Here is a 22,230-nt window from a genome sequence, read left to right on the forward strand (position 1 = left end):
GTCCCCTTCTTGGCCTTGAGTGGTGCCTCCCATCCCCTGAGGTCTAACAATCATGGAATCCTCAGCCTGAGCAGTCCCCTGGGCGGGCTCACCCTCAGCCACTTTCTGTGCCCCTCACTGGGAACCACGCAGAAACGACTGGATCCCCCCATGCCTCCTAGTGCCCAGGATACTTAGGACTGCCACCTCGGGCAATCTCAGAGGTTTGGGGGGCAGTGGGACATGTGTCCTTTCTGCCTTCAGATCTTCAAAGATTGCAAGGACGGGGTGGGGAGCAGTGGTTCTATTCCCCACCTCCTCCCTGGGATTTCAGGTGCTGCAGGGAGAGAGCCTAGATACTCACCTGCAATTTATACCTTCTCTCTTCTGCTGCAGCTCCACACTTCTCTCACTGACCTGAAAGAGCTTGTGCCCTCCATGCCCCTACAGTGTGCCCTAATCTTTTTTTTTTTTTTTTTTGAGACAGAGTCTCTCTGTCACCCAGGCTGGAGTGCCTCCACCATGCCTCGAGTGTTGTGATCTACTGCAACCTCCACCTCCCAGGTTCAGGCAATTCTTCTGCCTCCGTCTCCCAAGTAGCTAGGATTACAGGCATGCACCACCATGCCCAGCTAATTCTTTTTTGTATTTATAGTAGAGACAGGTTTTTGTCATGTTGTCTAGGGTGGTCTCGAACTCCTAGGCTAAAATGATCCATTTGCCTCAGCCTCCCAGTGTCCTGAGATTACAGATGTGAGCCACCGTGCCTAGCTGGGTGTGCACTGATCTTTCTGCGGCGTTGTCCACTGTAGAAATTCACAGTCCTCCAGAGTTATCAAAAGCCCTGCTTTGAGATTTTAGAGGGAACTCTTTTTCACCAGGGCTGTTGCTTTCAGGCATTCGTCTCATGGTAGACTTGGAAAATGCAAATCTGATTCTCAAAGAGCAGCAACAACTTGTTTGTGTCACACCATATGCACACGTGCGCACGCGCAAACACACACACACCCACAATGAAGTAGATGAGTTGGCTTCAGTGGGCAGAGAGCCATGGCAACCGGAAACGGTTAGGGATTCCTGGATGAAAATAACTGGGTGCACTATTTTCAGAAGTGCCATTCCCTCACTTGTTTGTACCTGGTACTTGGCTTTGGTGCACTCTGTGCTGTCAGCAGCAGGGGCAGGAGCGGCTGATTGACAGCAGAAAGGGAAAGAGAGGGTGGAGGAGAGGAATACGGCTTTCAGGCTGAGCACCCTGGCTGTAAACTAGCCACCATAGAGACTGCTTTGAAAATACCATTTCAGGCTGGGCGCGGTGGCTCAGGCCTATAATCCCAGCACTTTGGGAGGCTGAGGTGGGGGACAGATCAACCTAAGGTCAGAAGTTCAAGACCAGCCTGGCCAACAGGGTGAAACCCATCTCTACTAAAAATACAAAAATTAGGCAGGCGTGTTGCTTTGAGATTTTAGAGGAATCTCTTCTTTTTCACTAGGGCTGTTGCTTTCAGGCATTCATCTCATGGGGGACCTGTCATCCCAGCTACTCAGGAGGCTTAGGCAGGAGAATCACTTGAACCCGGGAGGCGGAGGTTGCAGTGAGCTAATTGCACCACCGCATTCAGCCTGCGTGACAGAGCAAGACTCTGTCTCAAAAAAAAAAAAAATCTACCATTTCTTACACCATTTGTTATTGTCTGAATAGCAAACATGTTCAGCTGTGGGAGGCTGGGCCTCATCTGCACTAATACCAGAACAGTCTTTGAAAGTTGCTTTTTTTAAGTGCTAATATCATGCTTATTTTCAGACTCGAAATACATATTAATGGAGAATTCCTCCTAGTTGAGTTTCAGTGAATCAGTCTTACTGAATGACCATTCAAACATAGATGGGAGTCATTTTTTTTCTTTCCTTCTCTTCCTTTCTCCTTTCCTTCTTTTTATCCAGATTACTTTGTTCTTTCTTTTTATGCCCAAGAAAGTTCTGCCTAACGTCGCTTCACCTGGAAATCCCAGGCAGTGGAGGGGTGGGTCATGGGGGCCCCTGAACTCTTTTTTCTCTGCCTTGTTTGATGAAGGGAGCAGGAGAGGCTGGCAAAGGAGATGCAAGAAAAGAAGCTACAGCAGGAGCTGGAGCGACAAAAGGAAGAGGATGAGCTGAAACGGAGGGTCAAAAAAGGAAAGCAGGGAGCCATTAAGGAGGAGCTGTCCCTGAAGAAATCTCAAGCTACAAACAAGCAGGTAACACCCCTCACTCGCTCCTCGCCAGGAGACAGAAGTGGAGGGCAGCCTGGTGAATTCCCTTTCCAGGAAATTAGCCTAATCATGTTGGGATTTTGTGGTGGGACAGAAGGCGGGAGGAAAGGGACCAACGTTTGTTGAACGCTCACGGTATGTGAAGTGCTGTGCCATTGAAGGCTGATTGTATGTGAAGTGCTGTGCCTGTGCCAAACATAACCGTGTCACCCTGTGAGGTTCAGAGAAATGAAGACAGTTCCAGGACCTCACCCACTTGGGTCTGGCCACAGCCCTTGCTGCTTCCACTGCCCCCTGCAGGGCCGGGGGTGGGCTAATATTAAAGATGTGTTCCTAGGAAGTCACAAAGCCAATGAGCCTGTGTGTCCAATCAGGAGCATACCCTTGGCAACCGTCAAGTAAGATGCTTTGGCATGAGCTTATCCTCGCAGGCAAAGGCCAGCAGTTTATCAGCCTGCCAGGTGTAGCAGTCACCTCCCTGCCCCCTGTGGCACTAGAAGGGCAGAGTGGCCAAAGGAGCCCCCAGAGTGGTGATCCTGGCTGAGGGTCGTGACCAGCTGGTGTGGCAGTCACGAGTCCTGAGGGTGAAACTATAACCAGCCTCCAGACAGGGTGCAGACTGGTCTACGTAGGTGAGTGAAAGACAGACATGAGGGCGGAGAAATGGGTGTGCAGGGGTCTCGACCAGGGAGTGCTGAGGAAGGAGCAGGATCTAAGCAAACAGACCTAGGCACAGATTCGGGATGCCTGATACTGACCTGAAGGAAATCTATGACATCTCAGGCTGAGAACAAAAGGGGGTCCCTAAGAGAGAACTACCAGGACCAATCCCTACCTCTCCTAGGTGATTTTGTACATGAAGCCAGCAGGGAGAATTTGAGTACCTGTGTGTTTCAGCCATTCTTTTTGCCATTAAACAAAGTCAATTTCTTATGTGACATAAGTTCAGGATAATCTCTGCAGAAGTCACCTTTCCAAGCTCACTTTTAAAAGACAACATTTCATTCATCATTAAAAGAGAGACTATTTGCCACACAGTTAACCTCACATACCCACTGACTCCATCGTTGGTGTCTCCATCTGGAATCTGTTGGAACTTTTAGGTAGGAGCATGTGAATTTTCCTATTTTACTCTCAGTTCAAGTTTCTACCACCTGAGCACCCACCCCATCCCCCGACCCCAGACCCACTACCGGATTCAGGCCAGGTACTTTTGCAGGTGCTTTGTTGACCTTGGATGGAGGTGATAAGGACTTTATCACAGTTGTCCATTTGGAGACAGGCTTGTGTATCATTTGAGCTTAGCACAAAACACAATCAATCATGTTCCCTGGGGGAACTTCTTGAGACTCTTGGACTAATGCAGTTGTCTGGTCTGAAAACACTCAAGCTCAAGAAAAACTGCTAAGACTAGATGTGCTCTCAGAAAATGAAAGAAAATTCCAGGGGGAGTGCCAAGGTGAAAGGGAAGGACTAAAGACTTTCCTGCTTCCTCATCAAAAGGATTGCTGTATGTCTTGGACAATCAGCACAGCTGTTTTCCTCTCTGCTCTGGCTTCAGTCTCTCTTCTCACAGGCTTTTAAGATGTGCTCAAGAATTGCCCACTTTTAAAATGAAAAAAAAAAATTCTTCTTCAACCCTGGTGCTCTCCAGCAACCCCATTCCTCTCCTTTCTTTCATGCTTGTCCCTATTTGCTGGCTTTGCCTCATCACCCCTTCTTCCTGCCTCCCCCTTTCCTATCCTGACTCCTGTCTCTACCACTACCTCGAATCCAAGGCTCCAGCCTGTCCATTTCCAGATGTAATGGTCATGGATCAGGCTTGACTTGTTGGGCATCCTCCTCCGTGAGCTTTACACTGTTGACCGTACCCTCCTTGGATCTCTCTTCTTTCTTCGTTTTTTTAATTATACTTAAATTCTGGGGTATATGTGCAGAACGTGCAGGTTTGTTACATAGGTATACACGTGCCATGGTGGTTTGCTGTATCTATCACCCCGTCATCTACATTAGGTATTTCTCCTAATGCTATCCCTCCCCTATCCCCCACCTGCTGTTATCCCTCCCTTAGCCCCCTACCCCCGACAGGCCCCAGTGTGTGATGTTCCCCTCCCTGTGTTCATGTGTTCTCATTGTTCAACTCCCACTTATGAGTGAGAACATATGGTGTTTGGTTTTCTGTTCTTGTGTGAGTTTGCTGAGAATGATGGTTTCCAGCTTTATCCATGTCCCTACAAAGGACATGAACTCATCCTTTTTTATGGCTGCATGGTATTCAAGGTGTGTATGTACCACATTTCCTTTATCTCTCTTCTTTCTTAGCGTCCTGGCCCGACCTTTCTGGCTTTCCTCCTTCGCTCTGGTTTCTTTCTGGACCCGCCTTCATCCATTCTTAGTCACTCTGCAGGTTTCCAGCCTCAGCCTTTGTCTCTTCCTACTTAGTCTAAGGCTGACCCCCATCCCATGTGTGACTTCATTGCTCCCTGGGCATTCATAATAGGTCAGAGGAAGAAGAGGGGAGTTAGGAAAAGCTTGCAAATTCCACTGCAAAGTGAAGGGCATTCCAGCCAGAGGGACGGCCCCAAAGAGGGTACATAGAAAGGCAGATGCCACATGAAAAAGAGCTAAACCAATGTTTTAACAACAAACAGCTACTGTTTACCGAATTCCTGCCTGTGACACTCCCTGCTGGGAACTATGAATAGATCCCATCTACCTCCAATCTCTACAACACCCGCAGAGGGAGACATGATCATCACCATCATTTTAGAGATGAGGAAGCTGAAATGCAGCACAGTTAAGGGATACACCCAAGGTCCCACAGCCAGAAGGCGGTGGACGCAGGCCCAATTTGTCCAACTCCAAAGCAGGCACTCCTTTCCCTGGGCCTTGCACCACCTCCCAAGCCCTTAGTCCATCCATGGCTCCTGGCACTAATTCAGGTTGTCCCTCAGACACTGGTAACTCAACACGGCCCACGCCAAGCTCATTATCTATGCTGCCTTTTTCCCAGACCTCTTCCTGGCCATGTATTCCTCCCCAACCCTTCTTTCAGCTCCCAGGCCCAAATCCCAGAGTTGCCCTGACTGCCGTTTCTTCACCTTCACCTGTGACCAAGGAGGAGCCCTGGTGAGGGGGTCCCCCTCCTAAATCGTTCTCAAGCCTGTCCCAGACTAGGGCTCTCCTTTCTTCCCCTGTCCCCAGCTGTCTTGCCCGTCTTTGCTGTGGCACTGTGTAGCTAGGAGGTAATTCTATCATCACACCCCCTGGTCTTCTAGTTCTGGAAACAGGATGGGGACAAGAGCTCAGTTTGCAGAAACATAAAGTGTGTTTTTCTGCTTTTCTTGCTTATTGACAAATTAGTTTAATATCCATGGAAAGAAATCATAGTGGAGACACGAAAAGTGTCTCACTTAGAGCTGAATCTTTGCACACATCCATGCTTGTTTCATTAGGATATATTTCTTTCTTTTTTTTTTTTTTAGACGGAGTCTTGCTCTGTCGCCAGGCTGGAGTGCAGTGGCGCAATCTCGGCTCACTGCAACCTCTGCCTCCTGGGTTCAAGAGACTCTTCTGTCTCAGCCTCCCGAGTAGCTGGGACTACAGGCGCGTGCCACCACACCCAGCTAATTTTTGTATTTTTAGTAGAGACGGGGTTTCATCATGGTGAGGATATATTTCTAAACATGTCATTCCTGGGTTGAAAGGTGTGTATTTTACTCCTGACCTCACAGGCTATAGGCTTTAGCATTCCTTTTAATCCTTGCTGATTAGATTAGATGGGTAAACAATTGAATATTTTTATTGTTTGAATTTGCATTTCCGCTGCCTCATCTCTAAAATGATGGTTTCTTTGTTTTGATCACTCATGAATTTCCCACCTAGCAGAAAGGTGCTCAAAAATATTTGTTTTGTTTGTGGATACGTTTTTATTTATTTTTTTATTTCTTTATTTTTCGAGACAGAGTCTTGTTCTGTCTCCCAGGTTGGAGTGCAGTGGCTTGATCTTGGCTCACTGCAACCTCTGCTTCCTGGGTTTGAGTGATTCTCCCGCCTCAGCCTCCCAAAGAGCTGGGATTACAGGTGCCCGCCACTATGCTCCAGCTAATTTTTGTATTTTTAGTAGAGACAGGGTTTCGCCATGTTGACCAGGACGGTCTTGAACTCCTGGCCTCAAGTGATCTGCCCACCTTAGCCTCCCAAAGTGCTGGGATTATAGGTGTGAGCCACTGCGCCTGGCCAAGGCCAATCATTTTTATTTCTTTTGTGGATTGTTTTTGCCTTTCTTTTTTTTTTTTTTTTTTTTTGAAACAAGTCTCGCTCTGTCACTGAGGCTAGTGGCATGATCTCTGCTCACTGCAACCTCCGCCTCCCGGGTTGAAGCAATTCTCCTGTCTCAGCCTCCCAAGTAGCTGGGATTATAGGCACCCGCCACCACACCTGGCTAATGTTTGTATTTTTAGTAGAGACGGGGTTTCACCATGTTGACCAGGCTGGTCTTGACCTCCTGACCTCAAGTGATCCCCCCATCTTGGCCTCCCAAAGTGCTGGGATTATAGGCGTGAGCCAGTACACCCAGTCTCTTTTTACCTTTCTAATCAGAAGATTTCCTTCCATCTAGTAGCCTACTGTTCTTTAACTGTTTATCCTATAAAATGAAATCTACTGGTGATTCTGATTTTCTCTATATCAGTTTTTCAAATCTTAACATGTACACAAATCACCCAGGGATCCTGTTAATACACAGAGAGGTTCCAATTCAGTAGGTCTGGGCTGGGACTTGAGACTCTATTTATAACAAGCTCCCAGGTCACATTCATGCTGCTGGCTCTTGGGTCATACTCTGAGTAGAAAGGCTCTAAGCAGTTGCCTAGCAGCCAACATTAATGTTAGCAAAAACACAGTCTCCAGTGGATATGTCGTCAGGAATCTTTAAACTGCAAGCAACAGAAGACTCAGTTCAGGCTACCTGAGGTGGTGTGCACCTGTAGTCCCAGCTACTCAGGAGGCTGAGGCAGGAGAATTGCATCAGCTCAGGAGTTTGAATCCAGCCTGGAAAACAACACAGCAAGGCCCTGTCTTAAAAAAAAAGAAACACAGAAAACCCTATTCAAAAAACTTTTAAAATATAATATTTATTTGCTCACATATATGAAAATTCATGGCTTGTTCCATCCTGAATTCTTATTTCAGATACTGTATTCTTCAGTTCTAAAATTTCCACTTGGTTCTTTTTAAAATTTTCAATTTATCTGCTTAGAATTCCTTCTGCCTTACTGATCATAGTTAGAATAACTGCATGTAGTTCTTGTCCGACAATTCCTCCAGCTGAGTCATCTCAGGGTTGGCATAGGTTGACTGAAACTATGAGAATTTGTCACAATTTCCTGACTCTTCATATGTCAAGTAATTTTGTATCAAACCCTGGAATTTTTTAACGTTATGTGTAGACTCTGTATCGTATTACAGTTCTCCAAAGAATGTTGGTATTTTAGGTTTAACAGACAGTTAAGCTTGGTTGGTTCAAGTTTTGGTCTTTCATATCTGCAGTGGTCAGTGACTAAGATGTCAGTTCCATTCTTTAAACCTTAATTACAAATTGCTTTCAGTTTGCCCCACACAGGCATAGTTCAAGAGTCAGCCAGCCAGAGTTCTAGGCTGCTTATACAGAAAATTCGGGGTTCCTCTTCTCTGACTCTCTCTTCTTCCTGGGGTCTCCCCTTCACTCTCTGGAGGCTCTGAATGCCCCGGAACTTCTTTCTCCGGCTCCTCTAGAATGAAGGTTGGCAGGGTTGATTGGTTGGTTGGTTTGTTTGATCGTTTGTTGGTTTGTTTCCAGGACGGAGTCTTGCTCAGTCACCTAGGCTGGAGTGCAGTGGTGCAATCTTGGCTCACTGCAACCTCCGCTTCCCAGGTTCAAGCCATCCTCCTGCCTCAGCCTCCTGAGTAGCTAGGACTACAGACACATGACAACACGTCCGGCTAATTTTTGTCTTTTTAGTAGAGACAGGGTTTCACCATGTTGGCCAGGCTGGTGTCGAACTCCTGACCTCAGGCGATCCTCCCACCTCAACCTCTCAAAGTGCTGGGATTAGAGGTGTGAGCTACCACGCCTGGCCCGGTTGGTGGGTTTTTCTATTGCAGTGTGGCCATCAGCTACTACCACTGCCATGACTATCTTCAGTAAAGCCACAAAAAAGGGGAAAGAGGACTCACTTTATACAACTCTCTTACTCCAAGTTTCAACACACGCTTTGCAAACTGCCTAATTTGTTTAGTCTCTAGAGCTCTCAGGGAGTTTTATTGCTGGTTGTTCATTCCCACACACGAGAACTATAATCCCCCATGCAGAGTTCTTTGCCTGCATCTCTTGGCTCACCTGTGCTGGTTCTGCTCTCTGACTGATGCTCTCCATATGAGAGCCCCAAAAGTTCTGGCTTAGATTCGCCCAGGTCCAAACCCACTGAAAAGGGGTGCTTTGTTAAAACACCATTTTGGCCGCGGTGCTGGCTCTCACTCTCACTGGAGAGTGCCGTGTGCCTGCTCTGAACCAGTCACCTTGGCCAGAAGGATGCCATTCTGTGACTGGTCAGTTCTGAATCATCTACTTAATCCCAGAATAAGAGGTGTTGGCACGGAGCAAGAATAAAGGATGGGAAAAATAAAGGGATGTTGGACACACACAAAAGAATCACAGAACCAGCTATAATGGGAGACAGGGCAGGAAGTGAGAAATACACCTGTCAGTCTGGAAACTCAAAAACTAATCTGTGCAGCTATGAGTTTGTCATATACCCTCTGGGCCAAAGTTTCCTTATCTCATCCCTAGATGATCTCTAATTTCCCTTCCTGCTCCAGTCTTCTCTGTCCTATTAGAAAGCTTGTTATCTCTTAAAATTTTCGTTTCAAAAATCTAACCAAAAAAGTGCACTTAAACTAAATCTGATCCTGGTTTTTTTGGTGTGTGTGTGTGTGTGTGTGTGTGTGTGTGTGTTTTGTTTTGTTTTGTTTAGACAGAGTTTCGCTCTTGTTGCCCAGGCTAAGTGCAATGGCACAATCTCTGCTCACTGCAACCTCCACCTCCCAGGTTCAAGTGATTCTTCTGCCCCAGCCTCCCAAGTAGCTGGGATTACAGGTGTCTGCCACCACGTCCAGCTAATTTTTGTATTTTTAGTAAAGACGGGGTTTCACCGTGTTGGTCAGGCTGCTTTCAAACTCCTGACCTCAGGTAATCCACCTGACTCAGCCTCCCAAAGTGCTGGGATTACAGGTGTGAGCCATCATGCCCAGCCAATCTAATCTTGTTTTAAACAAATGAATGATGGTTTCTCACTGTGAAAGAAGAAAGCCTTGCATTTGGCCATCGTCCTTGTTTCTCCTCTGAACTTTCCTTTGCTTCCTTCTTTCTCTGTCCAAAATCCTCCTCTCTACCCTCCATCTAATCTTAAACTCAGGTCTATCCCTCTCAACTTGCCTCCCTCCCTTAAATAAGCCCTTGCCAGCCATCATTTCTTACTCCAAATCTATAAAAGGAAATTTTCTCCCAAGTGTTATTCCTTAAAAACAAAGTTTACCTTTATATTTATATTTTGTATCAATGGTTTGTTTTGTATTGGATGTTATTTATTAAAGATTGAACAAAGCCTAGTGGAAGTTTGATCCATCTAATCACTTGACTAAATAGTGTGTTAATAGACTACAAAGAGTTTTATTTTCCTCAACCACCACCTTGAGGTATTTCCATTTGAAGATTCAGGAGTCCACATTTACCTTCTTTTTTTTTTTTTCTTTTTTGAGGCAGGATCTCACTTCGTCACCCAGGCTAGAGTGCTTGGCGTGGTCACCACTCACTGCAGCCTTAATCTCTCCCAGGCTCAGGTAATCCTCCCACCTCAGCCTCCTGAGTAGCTGGGACTGCAGGGGTGCATCACTGCGCCTGGCTTAATTTTTTTTAGAAATGTGGTTTCGCCATGTTGCCCAAGCTGTTCTCAAACTCCTGGGCTCAAGCAGTCCACCCGCCTAAGCCTCCCAAAGTGCCCTTTTCTAAATGATATACTAATGTTGTTATGTATTTGAATTCTCACTATATATTTTGTAATGCACAGACATTACTGTTATTGATTAAAACAATCAAAATGCATTTATTTTTACCTAAATGCCCATTTATTGATATTTATCAGTACACATTTCTCAGTACCCTCCTAGACACTCTTTTAACTCCTTTCTACATCTTTTGTATCCATTTTCTTTTACCTAAAGGACATTCTTTGGTGTTGTTTTTTTTTTAGGTGTAGTTTCTTTGGCAACCAATTACTCAAGTTTCGCTTGTCTGAAATGTCTTTACTTCACCTTGATTTTTAAAGAGTGTTTTTTTCTGGGCAGGGCTCTAGGTCACCAGCCATTTTTCTTCAGCACTTTGATGACATTATTTTTCTATCTTTGTCTTCCTTGTGATTGTTGAGATGTTGGTTGTCAGCATTATTGTGCTCCTTCCACGTTAGTCTTGATGTAGGGAAGGTGAGCCCCACAATGGGGCTTAGCCCGGAGGGTTCTTGACTTTGCCCAGGAAAGTATTCAAGGGCAAGCTGGAGTGGAAGCAAACAACGTTATTGAGGCAGTGTGATGGCTTGTGACTGCTCCTGCAGAGCAGGGCTACCCCGAAGACAGAGTAGCAGCTCAGGACAGTTTACAGTCCTATTTATACCCTTTTAATTGCATGCAGATGAAGGGGCAGTTTATGAGAAATTTTAGGGAAGCGGTCTTTTAAGTCATTGAGTTATTGCTATGGAAAGGGGTGGTAACTTCTGGGTGTTGCCATGGTGATGATATATTGACATGGCACACTGGTGGGTATGTCTGGTTGGAAAGCTGCTTCCACCCCTGCCCTGTTTTAGCAAGTCCTCAATCTGGTCCAGCGTCTGAGCCCTGCCTCCTACCTTGTTCTGTTTCTGACTGCCTTTAAGATGCTTCTGCTTGTCTTTAATGTCTCAACGCCTTTAAGATGTTGTGTCTTCTTTCGGTAATTTACTGTGATTCACCTAGGTGTGGTTTTCTTTGTATTTTATCCTACTTGGGGTTTGTAGTGATTCTTGAATATGTGGATTGGGAACCATTAGCCAGTAATTTTTCCAAAGTTCTCCTCATTCTTTCTCTCCTCTCCGTCTTAAGATTCCAGTCATACATGTGCTAGGCCTTTCTGCAAACGTTTCACAGTAATCCATGTCTGTTGTGCTTACTCCATGTTGTACATACTTTTGTCCTCGCTTTATATGAAATATTTATGAAATATTTTCTTCCGATGTATTGCCTAGTTCACTGTCTATTTTTCAGTAATGTCTAATGTGCTACTCAGACTTCATTTCAGTTTTTCATTTTGTTATTGCATTAAGAATCCATTAATTCTTTTCTTATTGTTTCTAGTTCTCTTCAAAATTCTCAATAGGGTTTTAATTCCCTCAGTGTATTAAATATGTTTTAAAGTCCTTGTCTGATAGGGCCATACATAGATTCCCCAGCAGTCTGGTCTCCTGTCTGTCTTTCGCTCTTGGTTTATGGTCACATGGTCTTGTCTCTTTAGTTGCCGAGTTTTTTTTTATTTTATTTTTATGGATGGAGGTCTTGCTTGCCCAGGCTGGTCTAGAACTGCTGGCCTCAAGCAGTCCTCCCATCTCAGCCTCCCAAAGTGCTGGGATTACAGGCATGAGCTACCATGCCCAACCTAGTTTTTATCAAGGGCCAGATATTGAATGGAAAAAAACTTTTTGAGGCTCTGAAAAATGTTGTCTCCCTCCAGAGAGAACCACTGTTTGATGCTGGCAGTCAGCTAGGCTAAGAGTACTAGAAATCTTGATTCAGTCAGGACGGAGATCATTTTAAACTGAGCTTCAGTGGTTGACCTTTTTATTTCTTTTTCTTTTTTCCACTTTTATTTTAAGTACAGGGGTACACGTGCAGGATGTGCAGGTCTGTTACCTAGGTAAACGTGTGCCACTGTGGTTTGCTGCACAGATCATCCCATCACCTAGGTGTGAAGCCCAGCGTCCATTAACTATTCTTCCTGATACTCTCCCTCCTCCCGCCCTTCAACCCCCAACAGACCCCAGTGTGGGTTGTCCCCCCACCCATGTGTCCATGTGTCTTCATCATTCAGATCCCACTTATAAGGGAGAACACATATTATTTGGTTTTCTGTTCCTAATGGCTTCCAGCTCCATCCATGTCCCTGCAAAGGACAGATTGACCCTTATTCCTAATATGGCTCCTTTCGGAGTCTTAACCCAAAGGCCCCAGTGGATTTACCAGGACCTCTTTTCCTTGGCAGGTCTGTAGTCTAATATTTGAACTCCAGCCCCACAAGTCTGTCAAAAGCTTTGCTCAGCTTCTCAGTCACACTGTCAGCTACAAATGCCCTCAAGGGAAACGCAACCCCAAATGCTGGGCCTGCTTCTCTCTATTTCTCTCCTCTCCCAGATCTTAGCCTGAAACTGCCTTTATGGCTCTCCAGTGCTTTCAGACACATAGGTTTTTAAAACATTTTGTAAAGTTTTTCTACGTGTGGGTGCTGAATTTTATCAAGTGATATTTCTGCATCCATTGACATGATTGAATTTCTTTTTCTTCTTTGGTAGGATCACACAATAGGTTACATATGGCATTATTGGATCAATTTGTTTTGGGCTTAAAGGTTTATTCAACTTACCTTTTGCTTTCCGAGTTAATTTGGTCATTCATGATTTTCTGAAAAATTATAAATTTTTCAAATTTATTGGCATAAGGAAATTAATGGTTTTATCTTACTTTTTCACCTCTTCTATCATTTCTATTATTCTTCTATTATTTCTATTATTTCCTCTCAATCATTTCACATGTTGTTTATTTATACCCTTCTCTTTGTTTTTCCTCAATGAACCTTACTAGAAGTTTGTCATTTTTATTATTTTTCCAAAGAAATAACTTTTGCGTTTGTGGATTATCTTCATTGCATGTTTTCTGTTTTATTAGTTTCTGTTCTTATTTTTAAATAATATCCTTCTTTCTACTTTTTTTTTTTTTTTTTCAGAGTTTTGCTCTTGTCACCCAGGATGGAGTGCAATGGCATGATCTCAGCTCATTGCAACAACTGCCTCCCAAATTCAAGTGATTCTGCTGCCTCAGCCTCCCAAGTAGCTGGAATTACAGGTACCCACCACCATGCCTGGCAAATTTTTGTATTTTTAGTAGAGGCCGCGTTTTGCCATGGTGGACAGGATGGTGTCAAACTCCTGACTTCAGGTGATCTGCCCACCTTGGCCTCCCAACATGCAGGGATTATAGGCATGAGCCACCATGCCTGGCCCCTTCTTTCTACTTTATTTGTGTTATTATTCTGTTCTTTTTCTAACTTCTTGAAGTGATGCGTATCTTATTAATTTTTAATCATTTTTATTTTCCAATTTATGAAAAGTTATAAAAGGCACCAGCCACAGTGGTGCCTTTCATGCCTGTAATGCCAACACTTTGGGAGGCCAAGATGGGTGGATCACTTGAACCCAGGGATTCGAGACCAACCTGGGTAACAAGGCAAAACCCTGTCTCTACAAAAAAAATTTAAAATTGGCTTGGCATGGTGGTGCACACCCAGCTACTTGGGAAGCTGAGGTGGGAGGATCACCAAGCCCAGAAAATTGAGGCCACAATGAGCTGTGATCACACCGCTACACTCCAACCTATCTCAAAAAAAAAAAAAAGAAAGAAAGAAAAAGTTATAAAAGCATGTAAAGACATATACACTCCCAAACATTATTTTTTATATTCCTCAATTGTTGCTATTCAGTGTTTTCATTGTTCAATTCTAAATACTTTCTACTATCCTTTATGGCTACTTCTTTAATCCATGAATTATTTCAAAGCATATTTTCTAATTTCCAAATGAACAGCTTCATTTGGGGCCTTCTCTTTTTGAGTTCTGATTTTGATTACTATCTGCAGAGTACACGTTCTATGTCATACTGATCCTTTGCATCTGTGGAGCCTTGCTGTGTGGCCTCATAGGTGATTAGTGTCTGTGAATGTTCCATGTGTGTTTGAATAGTGTGTGTATTTTGTTTCTGCATCTATTTGCTCAAGTCCACTGATGAAGTTGTTAAAATCATCTATATTCTTCGTAGTGTATCGTCAACCTCCGGCTGCTATATGCTGGGCTCCCACAGTCTTGCAAGTGCAAGTCCCTCCCTCACTGGGCTCCATCTTCCATGAAAAGTCCAGGTGTCTTGGCAAAGCCTGAAGGAGTAGGAGCCAAGTCCCTGCCTCCCCCGCATGACACAGTGTGCCCGTCTCTGGTGTTGCTACCGCCCCAGGCTGTGTTGGAGGTGGAGAAGCAGAGAAGGAGGAAGGGCAGCCAGATGGGAAAAGCCAGCCCCTGGTCATTCATGTCTCCAAGCCTGATGTTGGCCTGAAGTTAGAGAGGAGCAGAGCTAGACCTGGGAAGGGGGACACTGGGCTGCGCTGCAGAGAGCAGTCACTAGACTGGACTGGATTTTGTATAGTATCATCAAAGAATGACCCAAAAAACTATGGAGCCTACCCGAAGATTTCATCCAGGGGAGGAGAAAATCAGAGCCCACAAAGCAAGTTTAAAAGAGCAGTAAGAAAAAGAGTAAAGTTGGTTTCTCTATGCACAGTGTATTAAATAAATACATATCTTAAAATCTTGAGGTGCAGCCAGATTCTAAACTCCAATTTGTTCCCAAAAATGCCCATTGTATATAATACCTATGTAGTTTTAATAACTGCAAAGGCAGTGTTGTAAGCTTTTTACATGCAATCACACAATTAATCTTCAGGAGTCCTCTGGAGTAGGTATCAATATAGCTGTCTCCATTCTACAGATGGGACAGAAAGAGGCTAAGTCCTTTCCCACAGTCACAGCTACCAAGCAGTGCAGCCGGGATTGGACCACTACACGCTATGGCCCATCCCAGGGCACCTGAGGCAGGTGCAGATGGCTTGCATCTGCTGGTCTTTTCCCCTCAATCCTGCAGAACAGCAGCTCGCAACCAGGAGTACAAATCAAAGTCACTCTGCACCTTTTCCAAAAGGCACAATGCCAGGACCCAGCCAGGTCTTGAACAGAGAAGGACCATGGAATGGACCTTTAGATAAAAGCCCCCAGGATGATTCCCAGGACAACCTTAGTATGCATAGGAGGTGCCCGGATCCTCGAAGGCCTTCTCATGAAACAAAACGTCCTTTTGCAGCTCCTTATGCAGTTTACTCCCCCTGGTTTGATGCATCTTTTCTGTGTCGTGCCTTCTAGGTTCCTTCTTCCACCAAAGCGGATGTCAAGACAGAGACAGTCGAAAGGAAAATATCTGCTAAGGAACAAGCAACATCTGACAAGGAAGAGCTAAACAAGAAGAAAAAGAACATGACCGATGTCAGCGTGCATGGGTTTCCTCTTGTCCAGGATCAAGAGGACAGCGAAGGGGACATCTCAAAGGACCCCGAAAAGCAACTGGCCCAGAATTTTAAGGCCTATGAGTTGACTCTGAAGGATGTCCAGAACATCCTCATGTACTGGGACCGGAAGCAAGGAGTCCAGCTGCCTCCCATGGGGATGGAGGAGGTGCCCCATGAGCCCGATGACCAGCGCCAGGTCCCCTCCGGTGGGCGCAGGGGCCGCAGGGACCGGGAGAGGGAGCGCCTGGAGAAGGAGCGGGCAGAGAAGGAGCGCCTGGAGAGGGAGAAGGCCGAGCGGGAACGCCTGGAGAAGCTGAGAGCCCTGGAGGAGCGGAGCGACTGGGAGGGGGAAGGGGAGGAGGACCACGAAGGGAAGAAGGAGAAGGACCTGGGCGTGCCCTTCCTCAACATCCAGACACCAGACTTTGAAGGCTTGAGCTGGAAGCAGGCCCTGGAGAGTGACAGGCTTCCCAAAAGGGAGCAGGTATGGACTCTCCTCCAGGATGGGGAAGTTACAAGTCAGGTAGCAGGCACTGTGCTAATATCATCAGGGGTGCTTCTCCCTACCTGAAACCCATATCCCCTCAACTTCATTCATCTCTGATGCCCCCCTTGGAATTAAGACAGTGATGACTAAAGGACCTTTCCTACTTGGCAAAAGAAAATTCACAGAAAGTGTCACACATCTAAATGAGTCCATCCAACCTTACAGAAAGCCACTTGTATGGTTGATTTTTAATATTGATGGTATGGGTGCTACAGAATGGCAAGGCAAGTGAGGCTTTGGGGTGAAGCAAGAGACCCATCCACTCCAAAATGTTTTCCCACATGCCTCCCACAGTGACAGAAATTATCCTATTAGCTCTTCGTTCCTATAAACAAAAGTATCGTATATCCAAAAGCCACCTTTGCAAGCAGTTTGGAGGAGAGGCTTATTATAGCCTTTTGTCCAGGTACAGGCTTTTTCTGTAAAGGACTAGAAAGCATTTTAGGCTGCACGTGTTACTGCCTCTATCACAACTACTCCGCTCGGCCTTCAAAGGGTGAAAGTGACCACCAGCAATGTGTAACTGGAAGGGCATGGCCGTGTTCCAGTTCAAATCTATTTAGAAAAAGTGGCAGGCCAGATTTAGCCAGGGCACCAGAGTTTGCTGCCCTCTGGTTTCGTTCATCACAAACTAGGTGCAAGGTTTTGTTTTGTTTTGTTTTGTTTTGTTTTGTTTTGTTTGAGATGGAGTCTCGCTCTGTCGCCCAGGCTGAAGTGCAGTGGTGCGATCTCAGCTCACTAGCCTCCTGGGTTCAAGCGATTCTCCTGCCTCACCCTCCGAAGCAGCTGGGACTACAGGCCTGTGCCACCAGGCTCAGCTCATTTTTTTGTATCTTTACTAGAGACAGAGTTTTACTGTGTTGGTCAGGCTGGTCTCGAACTCCTGACCTCAAATGATCCACCTGCCTCACCCTCCCAAAGTGCTGGGATTACAGGCCTGAACCAACTTTTAAAAGTAGAGACTAGAGTCGATACACAGCAGGTAGGTCAGGGATGACGGGAGGATCAGTCATCCATGCGATCCACGTGACTTCCATGTGCTGCGGCCCCACGGTAAAAGCCTTGCCACAGTGGTCCGGGGTGGCGCCAAAGGAGGGAGGAACACCTGGGGGACACACAAACCAGCTCCATGCCCTTCCCAGTTTCTCCTCAGGCCAGCCGTAGCTCAGGAATTGTCACTTTTTTTCCCCAGAAGTGAGTTGTTGTTTTTAAGGACTGTAATAAGAACATCTTTCCTTTTTTTATACATTCCGCCTTCCAAATCATAGGCTAGACTGCTGCTTGAAGAACTCCCAGGCTCTGGTAATTCAACAATTGCTACAAATCGTTCTTGCCTTTCCTCAAAGGCATTCTAAATCCTGGGAGTTCACTCAGCTGCATATTAGTCAGGAAATGCCTTTAGCTCCTTGACATGCAGGATGAGAAGCACAGGATTACATGAAGTTATTTAGTTACTTGCTGGGCCTAATAGGTCCAGTGGTCCACAGGCTGGGCCCTCAGGTGGGCTGTACCCTTGACTGTTGTGATAACGGCTGTTAGTCTAGGGGTAACGTGTTTATTCTGAGGGTCTTTACATGCTAGGCAGGAAGTAGCCATGAAAATTTTAACCCGTTTGCTCTGGAAATTACTCATTCATTATATATGAGAGCAGAATGGGAAAATGCTGGAGGAATCCATGTTTTCTGTCTCAGGTTATTTTCACTTCTCTCTTCATTCCCCTTCTCTATCCCAGTCCTAGAACCTTTGCTCTATTATTTTCTTTGCTGTATTTGACTTGTTTCCATCCCAACTTTCTTTCACCTTTCGAAGGAAGGAACATTTAAGGCAAAAAGAAAAATGAACGTGGAATCTGAAAATAGATGGAACAAGTGTACACTCTGGACATTAGAACCTTAAGAGCTGGTCTCTTCACATTAAACAGAGGTTTATTGATCGCCCACCATGTGCTAGGCTGTGTGCCATATCCACTTGCTAACTGTCCTAATGGAGTTTACAGTCCCGTTGCAAAGGCAGACAGTTAAACAATTGCAATAAAGTATGACAAAGGCTGTGGTAAGAGGCATAGGGTTTTGCACAGGAAATTAACAATGGGTCTTTCCTTTAGATCCTAGACATCTTGGGTCTGGGTTCCTCCGGACCACCCATTCCGCCTCCTGCCTTATTCTCAATCGTCTCCTACCCTGTGAAACGGCCGCCTTTGTCCAGGACAGACACCCTGGGGCATTTTGTGTTTGTGATCCCACCATCTGAAGACCCATCTCTCTATGAAAGAAGAGAAATGGAAATAGAATCAGACCTTTCGACCTTCACAAACACTACCAAGGTAACATATGAGCAATTTATTCTCCTAACCTTGGCAGGACTTCAGCGGGCAGGGAGAAAAGGTCACCCTCCACCAGACCGAAAACAGAGCCTGGCATGAGGTGTTCTGCTTACTGGGTTCTTTTCCCTCAACTTGTTGGGGATCCTCCCTGAAAACCTCATGTGAGCATCCCTGAACTGCACCTTCCCTGGGTCTGACTTGTCCTGCGTCCCAAGAGGAAACTGACAATGATTGATTCTCACCTAACAACCTTTGCAGTCCCCATGGGAGGGTTTAGGAAACTTGTCGAATTACTCTTCAGCACACCCACAATAAAAAATAAGCAAAGCTAGCACTTTTAAAAAGATCTAATCTTTTTAAAAACGTAAAAATGTATTTTGCAGCTAAGGTGATTCGGACAGTGTGTAAGAATACAAGAATCAACACACGCAAGTTAAGGGCACACATGTCATTACAGAAAGGATAAATTATTAAAGAAATTAGGATGGGAAGATTGGAGGTTTTGGGTAAAGTCACTGTTTATGTCCTAGCCTGACCCAATATAGTAAAATACATTCCAGCTCAATTAAAATATAAATGATCAAAATAAAATTGTGCAGAAATAAAAGAAAATATATGCAGTTAATAGAAAAATCACAAGAAAAATAAATTTGACCAATAATACGCAGAAAGTGTGAATATTTACAATTAAAGAAGGTTTTTTTATTCCCAGAGGAGAAGTGTGACCCACAATTTGAATCTCTGCACACAGCCTTCTACAAACCACTCACATCAGCAAAGAGAGCTCGTAACTTCACCTATAGGTCCTGCCTACATGTAAATTGGTGACAGAGACTACCCCAAACCTCAATTTACAAGTAGGTAGGAAATCAACATCTGAGATCAGTAGCATTGGTGGGCATGCCTCACCCAAGCAGAAAATCCCTGGTGAAATTTCAAATTGAAAAGATAAAGAAGAAAAAATTGCCATCAACCTCTTATTTTGAAAATTGGCTGGCTGGGCACTGTGGCTCATGCCTGTAATCCCCACACTTTGGGAGGCTGAGGTGGGTGGATTGTTTGAGACCAGACTTGAAATGTGGTGAAACCCCATCTCTACAAAAATTAGCCAGGCATAATGGCATGCACCTGTAGTCCCAGCTACTCAGGAGGCTGAGGTGGGAGGATCACCTGAGGCCTGGAGGCAGTTTGTAGTGAGCCAAGATGGTGCCACTGCATTCCAGCCTGGGCTATACAGCAAGATCCTGTCTAAAAAAAAAGAGAGAGAGAAAGGATAGGAAGGAAAGAAGGAAGGAAGGAGGGAAGGAAGACAGGAAGGGAGGGGAGGGAGGGAAGGAAGGGAAGGGAAGGAGGGAAGGAAGGAGGGAGGAAAGGGAAGGAGGAGAGAGGGAGGGAAAGAAAGAAAGAGAAAGAAAAAGAAAGTGAGCCATGAAAAAGAAATAATTGTTTAACCTATCATTTTAGAAGGAAACTTAATTCCTCCCCAGTAGACAAATGAAAACTCTTTATTCTAGAAGACTGGCAGCTTAAAATTATAGAAAAATTGGTTGAACTTGAAAATTACTGTTTGTTATCCCTGGTGAAATAATTGATTAAGGATCATCAAAGGATGCAAAAAGCACTAGGTGAAAGGTTGTTGGGAAAGAAGACACTCACATCAGCCTGAACACCAGCCCACAGATCAGGTGACCGCAGGCTGCACAGGGAAGAATGCAGTTCACCGTGGGTTGACACCACCTTACCAACAGGAGCATACTTGGTGTTTGCAACCATGGGTCATCCTGACTTGTTCCTGTTGTGATGGAGTATGAAGTCCATGGCATCATCTACAAATCTAATTAAGCTTTTAAGCCTAGTTTTCAGTTTGCAGGAAATACAGGGAATAAGTTAAATGACACTGTAAGAGTGGTCAGAAAATCCAGACTATGGGGTATTTTGTAAGTACACAAATTTGGTATCTCCAAAAATGCAATGTGATTGAGAGACAGGGCAGGAGGGTCTAGATTAAAAGATACTAAAAAACATAACAGATCATGGTGGACGGGAGGCAGGACTAGATTGGCAGCTCCAACTCGGATGGACAGAGCAGCGTGTGGAGGCCCACATTGTGAATTTTAGCTCCGGAACAACTGCAGGAATAAATTAGGATACCTGAAGAGATCCACAGGCCCTCTGAAATCAGCAGACAGCTCCTGCAGAACCCAGGAGATACCCCAAATACTGTGAGTGCCCAAACTGTGGGAGTGGGAAAGGAAGATCCTCCGCCCCTGGACACACACCCACACTGGGGAAACTGAAGGTCTAGTTGACAAGAGAAAATTCCAACCTTACCTGGAGCTGAGTCAATTTAGAGAGCTGAGTGAAATACAGAGGTAAAGGAAGCAGCGGGAAAGGCCCTGGGAGCTCCCTAGGTCCCCAAGCAGGCCATTCCTTTCTGGCATCACAGGGATCCTTTGGGAGGGTGGCCAGAGACCCAGAGAAAATGCCACAGGGAGAAGGAAGTCTCCAGCTGAACTTTGTAACAATTTGAACTGGACAAGAAGCCTCCTGGCCAGAACTCTGGGGAGGGCACAGATCCAGCATGCAGACTCCACAGGCAGGGGAATAACTAAAGCCATACTTGCTTCTGCAGCTGGGAGGCTGGTAGCCTGGAACAAGTTCTCAGCCCTGCTTGCCCACTGCCTGGAAACAGACTCAATGCTGTTGGTCAGGGCACAGTGGGAGTAAGATTGGCCCTTTGGATTGCATGGGAGCCAGGTGAGGCCTGTAACTGTTGGCTTTTCCCCACTTAACATGCATGACTCAGCAAAGGCAGCCATAATCCTCTTAGGTACATAATTCCATTGACCTGAGAATCTCACCCCCATCCCCTACAGCAGCCACAGCAAGACCAGCCCAAGGAGATTCTGAGCTCAGACATACCTAACCCTGCCCCCAACTGATGATCCTTCCCTACCCACCCTGATATCTGAACATAAAGCACATATACTCCTGGGAGTTCTATGACCTCACCCAGCACTGGTTCCTCTCCATACTACCACAGCTGATGCTCTCTGGAAAGTGCCACTTCTTGTCAGGGGGCTAACCGGCACAGAAATAGAGCATTAAACCACCAAAGCTAAGAATCCTCACAGAGTTCATTTCACCCCCCTGCCACCTCCACCAGAACAGGGGCTTGTGTCCATGGCTGAGAGACCCATAGATGGTTCACATCACAGGACTCTGTGCAGATAACCCCCAGTACCGGCCCAGAGGCTGGCAGACTTGCTGGGTGGCTAGACCCAGAAGAGAGATAACAATCACTACAGCTCGGCTCTTAGGAAGCCACATACATGGGAAAAAGGGGGAGCATACTACATCAAGGGAACACCCTGTGGAACAAAAGAATCTGAACAACAGTCTTCAGCCCTAGACCTTCCCTCTGACAGAGCCTACCCAAATAAAAAGGAACCAGAAGACCAACTCTGGCAATATGGCAAAACAAGACTCTTTAATACCCCCAAAAAATCACACTGGCCCACTGGCAATGGATTCAAATCAAGAATAAATTCCTGATTTACCTGAGAAAGAATTCAGGAGGTTAGTTATTAAGCCAGTCAGGGAGGCATCAGAGAAAGGTGAACCCTAATGCAAGGAAATCCAAAAAATGAGACAAGAAGTAAAGGGAGAAATATTCAATGAAGTATATAGCA

At 45.4% G+C, this 22,230-nt stretch overlaps 1 protein-coding gene across 1 annotated transcript in view; it reads left to right on the plus strand.

Moving 5' to 3' along the window:
• HYDIN (HYDIN axonemal central pair apparatus protein) overlaps positions 1–22,230 on the plus strand; it is a 490,708-nt gene that overhangs the window by 366,564 nt on the left and 101,914 nt on the right. The window contains exons 46-48 of the mRNA XM_064383265.1: positions 2,054–2,216; positions 15,526–16,152; positions 18,320–18,538. Coding sequence (XP_064239335.1) covers positions 2,054–2,216; positions 15,526–16,152; positions 18,320–18,538 — 1,009 coding nt within the window. The remainder of the gene's footprint in view (positions 1–2,053; positions 2,217–15,525; positions 16,153–18,319; positions 18,539–22,230) is intronic.

Source organism: Aotus nancymaae, unplaced genomic scaffold, assembly GCF_030222135.1.
Source record: "Aotus nancymaae isolate 86718 unplaced genomic scaffold, 86718_ANA_hifiasm-v0.15.2.pri h1tg000030l, whole genome shotgun sequence".
Classification (NCBI taxonomy): Eukaryota; Metazoa; Chordata; class Mammalia; order Primates; family Aotidae; genus Aotus; species Aotus nancymaae.